General features: G+C 35.8%; 1 protein-coding gene across 11 annotated transcripts in view; it reads right to left on the reverse strand.

Annotated features, from left to right (window-relative positions):
- The window catches only part of COL28A1 (collagen type XXVIII alpha 1 chain), an 88,699-nt gene that overhangs the window by 65,486 nt on the left and 17,143 nt on the right, over positions 1–6,070 (reverse strand). For all 11 annotated transcript variants that reach the window (XM_080386738.1, XM_080386736.1, XM_080386731.1 and 8 more), the window contains 7 exons: positions 5,288–5,847; positions 4,598–4,618; positions 3,904–3,960; positions 2,603–2,656; positions 2,045–2,086; positions 1,298–1,324; positions 166–210 (listed from right to left, as the gene is read on the reverse strand). In XM_080386738.1, coding sequence (XP_080242864.1) covers positions 166–210; positions 1,298–1,324; positions 2,045–2,086; positions 2,603–2,656; positions 3,904–3,960; positions 4,598–4,618; positions 5,288–5,847 — 806 coding nt within the window. The remainder of the gene's footprint in view (positions 1–165; positions 211–1,297; positions 1,325–2,044; positions 2,087–2,602; positions 2,657–3,903; positions 3,961–4,597; positions 4,619–5,287; positions 5,848–6,070) is intronic.

A 6,070-nucleotide genomic window follows, 5' to 3' on the forward strand; every position in this document is an offset into this window, starting at 1 on the left:
ATTTCCTACTAATCGTATTTCTATTATGAACGTATCTCTACTACCAGGGAATTATAAGATGATCCAAATTTACAATATTCTTTACAAGTTATGTTTATGAATGTGTCACATGATTTTCTAGTATCTTCATCAACATGAAACAGTTCAAATAAGAATTACACTTACTCTTTCCCCTTTTATGCCTGGGGATCCACATTCTCCTCGTTCACCCTTCATAAGAAATGAAAAGGTTAAGAGCTAAACAAGATGTTTTGATTACACCACATGCATTAAAGACTATGCAAGCAGTTTAGTAGCACAAAAGGTTTAGTAGATTCTGATGACCTGAGAGTGGTATCATTAGATATGATCTGTAGAAGATATGGTCTGCTCAAGACAGATACTTCTCTCTGGGAATGTCTACAAAATTTCCAACCTACATAGTAAGACGATAATATAATATCTAATAAGTTTTGCTGTATTTTTCTACCTCACTGCATGGCCTCCAGAGATCCTCTCTACATGCTGGTTTCATTACTGTGATGTCTGAAATTTTCCTGAATAACAGTTGTGAGATTGTACAAATGGAATGAAGAAAGAGAATTACGAATGTGTTCCACCAATGATTTAACATATCAACAGACATATGAGCCTACATTTCCCATTTCCATATAATGTTTCCAACAAATTGACTGAAGCATTTTTCTAATTAATACAAGATTCAGAGTGGCATTGTTTTTATTAACAATGGGGAGGTCCAAACTAATCAAACTCAAAATGGGTTTATCTCTGTTTCTGTTCTGCTTATGACAGTCCAGTTTGCAATGTAAATTTCAGCTCTAGATTCCTGTAAGTCATTGAAGAGTATAATTTTTTTAGCTTCTTGGAGAGCCTGTCTTGAGATTTTTTTTTAATCAAGCATTATCCCTTGCAAGTTATAATTAGTTTAAAAGTAAACTTCCCTTTGGTAAGTTTTTTAAAAGCTAATTGCCACATCTATTTGTATTTGTAGTAAACAATTTCACTTAACCTCTTATTCAACCCTCAACTTTCTAAAGAAGCTTTATGTGTGGTCTTGACATTTTTCTTTTTATATTTAGATTACATTTTCTGGAGTTTTTGTTTGTTTGTTTGTGGTTTTTTATTTCAACAAGCCACTCTGCAAGCATTTACATAACTGACGAATTTACTTCTATGAACTGCATTAGGAGCTCTCATGACAAGAAGACAAGACTGGCTGTTCTTTCTATTCTTTCACATATACCATCAGCAAGTGACTATGCATTTTCAGACTACTTCTATTCTATAAAAATCTTACCTTGTCTCCCTTGTACCCAGGAGGTCCCTAGTGGAAAATTAAAAAAAAAAAAAAAGGTGTGTGTGTTGAAATCATAAAAAAGAAAGCAAAGGCATAGCATACTGCTACTTAAGTAGGAAAAAAAACCCACAGTAAAGAATTATCTTCCAGAAGTTTAACTATTCACAACAATAAAGTATCTCTCTGGAATCATTTAACATTCCTGCAAATTTAGATGTGTATTTTTTGCTCATAACATTAGCTGTAAATATGTCACTCAGTTTACCAGCCTCTTAGCAGATATATGCTACCATTTAAATGGGACTTTTAAGGTGAATTAATCTTATGCGTGGAGTACTGTTAATCTTTCTACCTGTGAATCAGCAAGAATTCAAGCTAAGAAACATCAAATGTCAGAAGCCACCGGAGAGCTATCTAGATGTTTTTAGTGATGACATTTCCAATTCTATCTTTGGGATGAGTCTAATGCAAGTCAATACAAAATCACATAATTTCAGAAGTTCCTTTTGTCAGTAGCAGCCTGTCTCTATACTTAAGTATATGGTTAGACTGTTTCTTTCAGTATAAATGCTTCTCTAAACCAGAAGTTAGTTTAGGTGCTGTAAATAACTGAATAAAACAGGTGTGTGAAAAATGGAAAATACATTTTCAGTTCAGTGGAACTAAACTGTGAATAAATTGTGAATCAGGATCTTGAAGATAATCTGAAAAGACCAGGTATGAGTGAGCACTGTAGTAGTGACATACCTCTCCACCTTTTTCTCCACGATCTCCTTTTTGAGCATCACCCTATTGGAAGCAAAGGAATACAACTGAAATATGTATTGCTCTTCTAATTACCACTACTACACTAAAACCAAGAACACTGTTCAAGGAGCAGAGGTTGCTTTTCCTATTTATCAACATCCACACTTCTTCCTCCCAGAATTAAGATTCCTGAACTTTAACATAGAAAACTCAACTACTGTTTATTAGATGACTGAAATCTTAGTCACCAGAACAAGCCACTCTGCTCAAGAGATTTGTGTACTGTTAGAATGCTCTGTGGAGCTTAGAGAGCCTTCAGCTAGCTTCAGACACCTCTGCTGTCAGAGAAAAACTGGAATGATAAGCAGTGTTGACTTGGTAGCAGTTTAGTTTCAAATTTTTCTCTCTCACTTCTAAAGCAGCTAACTATAAACTTCTCATAGCAAAGGTCAATCTTTTAAATCATGTCTTTAACATACTTTTCCTTTGCTATATTAACTTATATGGTTTGAATAAAACTAGACATAAATTTGCTTTATATTTTTAAATTCACTTTACCTTGTTTCCTTTTGGTCCTGGCTCACCTTTTTCTCCTCTGTTACCAGCACTGCCCTGAAACAAAGCAGGAAAATGTTATTACCGTTGTGAGGATAAAATTCTCCACTTTCTTTAAGACTGTATCTTGGGGGCAGGACAAAGTCATTCTGGAACAAGCTTAGGTAGAAACCCACGGTGATTCAGATATGGTATGTGTGACACTACTTTCACTTAGCTAAAAAAAATTCTGGTATTATAAGGTATCTGTGATTTTTTAAAATCAATATTCAGTGATAAATACATTTTCTAGAGTGTGTTTGAAAATCTAACCAGGAAGGTGTCACAGAAAACATACACAATTCCTCCTCCCCATTTTTCAGAGGGAAATCTGATCTTATCTGCTTAAAAAAACCCTGTTCACAGTACAGCTTAGTGCCAATATTCAGCAGTCCCAAAATAAACAACTATTACACCATTATTCCTGTTTGAAGGATCATGAAGGTGGGGACTAAAGCTTGGTGTACATATAAAAAAATATATATAATCGGTTGCATCTAATAATTTTGGATAAAATAACTTCAAATTTTCAGATCTCCAGTTTTATATTGGAAACAGGGGTTTTAGTTCCAGGTGCACATTATCTACAGACAAGGGATTGGATGATAGGTCCTGCTGTCATAACCAGCTACACATATGGTTGACCAGTTGCTTACCATCTAGGGAGACAGGCAAAAACCTCTGTACGTACCTTGGTTGTCTCTGGGGGAGCTATTAAAGATACAAAAGGGATCAGAGAGATACACACTATCTAAACTCCCACTTAGTCTCTTCTTTACCAGAGCCAAGAAAGTTATGTGTTGAAGTGCCACGAGAGCGTGTTGGAAGCAGAGTTTTGGACCTTTCCTCATACATGCCGTCACCCTCAATCTTCTGAACCTTTATCCCTTACACAAATAGAAACTGCTGGTGGAAGTAATCCTTTGTCTAATGGACTTTTCCTTTCCTGTTGTAGGATTCAAGAATAATATTTTGATTTGGGCTTCAAAATCACATACCTATTTATACACAGTGCTTTATTACCCAATACTATAAATATATTTCCAAGATAGTATGTGATTATGGACAGATTTTTTTTTTTCCTGAGCTCTTATAACAGTGGCCTTTCACAGTGAAATGCTATGATACATCACTTCTTTTTGCAGTACATACACAGCTAATGTCTTGCTTTTTACAGACAGAGTAATCAATGAAATACTGTGAAACGTTGATCTCTATGATTAAAATTCAAATTCTGGAGGCTTTTCAAATGAATGCATACTTACAGAATCACCTTTGTCTCCTTTTACTCCCTTTTCACATCCACAGTTCTTCCGCACACACTACAAGGTTAATAGAAACATTAGGGAGAACATTTTCCAAACGTATTATTCCGAATTTTTAAAGCAAAAACTCTGGTTTTGCCCAGCCACCGACTAGCGAACATAGAAGTGCAGTAACAGGAAATAAATAATCTTCTAATATATATATATATATTTCTTATATAATCAACATCACACTTCTGTATAGCCCAATCAAAATCAGTTGCTTGATTTCTTTCTAACAAAAACAAAGAAATCTGTTACTATTCTGACTACAAATGTTTAAGGTAGCACATACACAGTATATAGTACTGTGAAACCCTACATAATTTTTCAATCATTTTGACATTGCTATTTTCTAATGAGACTACAAATGAACTTGCATGTGTTGCACTAGTCCTATTCCACTCTGGTAAGAAGAGTTCTTCATGTCTGACTGTTGATACTAGTCACTAATGATCAGAAGTTGTAGATTTCTCAGGAGAAGGAATCAAAGAAATGGATGAAGGTTAAAATAAAAGTGACCATGGTCAGAAACTTTACTCTGGGAAGGAAGGTTGATTAATCCTGGAGTATCATTGCATTAAAGAAGCAGCAGACATCAGGTGATCTATTATGAGTAAGAGTAATCAAAACACACAAAAGTCAAAAAACCTACCTGCTTCTGAAGCAAGGCTTCCTGAAAAGAAAAGAAAAATATTACTTATAGATTTAATTTAACAGAGTACTAATTTAACCATTTTTCCTCTCTGGTTTACAGAATTTCAAAGGTGAATGGTAAAGACTGTGAATACCTTCAGCCTTCATCCCTTCCTCACAGCGGTAAGAACCAATCTGTGGAACTACTCGCATGAGAAAGGGTTCCCCAGTAGGAACAGGGGATTACTTCATGTGACCCATAATGATCAGAAAACAAATAAGATTTAATGGGACAGCTAAACAGATAATATTAAGGAACAATGCTAACACAGGGAATATGAAAAGACTTCCTAATGAAAGGCCCTGCTAACATAAGATATAGGGGAAGGACTCAGTGAGTTTATCAGCCTTATGCACGAGAACAAGTTACCCTCTAAAGTATTATCATATGCTCAGAGACACACTCTGTGTGTGGAGAAATACCCTGTCCCTCCATCAGTGATCAGTGCAGCTGAGCTGTTATTGTATAGGTGCACAACTCCTTGCAGAGCAGCTGGGAGGAGGAAGCTTGCTCTCTGTCCTGACTCCTGATGTAGCAGAGACATGCATCACCAAAACCTTTGTACTGTCTTAAGAACTTACCTGTCAAAGTCAAATGAAATCTGCCATGGAGAGATGCTGTGGCAAGATTAATATCAGCATTACTTACCAGTTCCAATGCTACATGAACTATCAGGTTCTCATCATCCAGGCATAAAACACGTTTAGAGGATGAATCACCAGATATCATACGCAATTTGTCTTCTTGGACTTTTTTCTTAGAAAGGCCAATGGTAAAAAAATGTATTCCAAGACTCCTAGCTGCTGTGGCTATAGCCTGGACATTAGGGCTGTTTGGATGATCCACACCATCAGTCATCAAAAAAGCTACTTTTGTACTTCGCTTACGACCTTCAGTTTTAAAGAGCTGAGTGGCATTGGAAATTGCATAATAGGAGTAGGTGCCGTGGCCAATAAAGCCCAGAGACTTGATTTTCTCTTTAAAATGCTGCACATTTTTCCAGGCTGTAAAGGGATTATCAATGCTGACTGTGCTGCTGAACTGCATACTTGCTAGTTTGACATTATACTTCTGAGACTTAACGGGCTTCATCTGGAAAATGCTGTCAGTTAAATTTTGAACAAAATTCTTCTGTAAATCAAACAGCTGATTTTTGGCACTTTCTGAACTGTCCAAGATAAAGACTATATCAACAAGACACGTATCACCTGTAATGGAACAAGAAAGTTACATTTATGAATGATGGGCACACCTGCACAAGAGTTTTCAGATAATTCTCTGCAATAATCCCAATCCTCAAATCATTTCCCCAAGGATTCCTCTTTCCAGTAAGAGTTTAAGGATAAATTTCACTGTAAATGCCAAGAAATTCTACTGAGGTAATTGAATCTAAGTTACTTCAATTCATACCAGTATTATTAAATACATCTA

The sequence above is a fragment of the Falco punctatus genome (assembly GCF_963210335.1).
Source record: "Falco punctatus genome assembly, chromosome: 4".
Lineage (NCBI taxonomy): Eukaryota > Metazoa > Chordata > Aves > Falconiformes > Falconidae > Falco > Falco punctatus.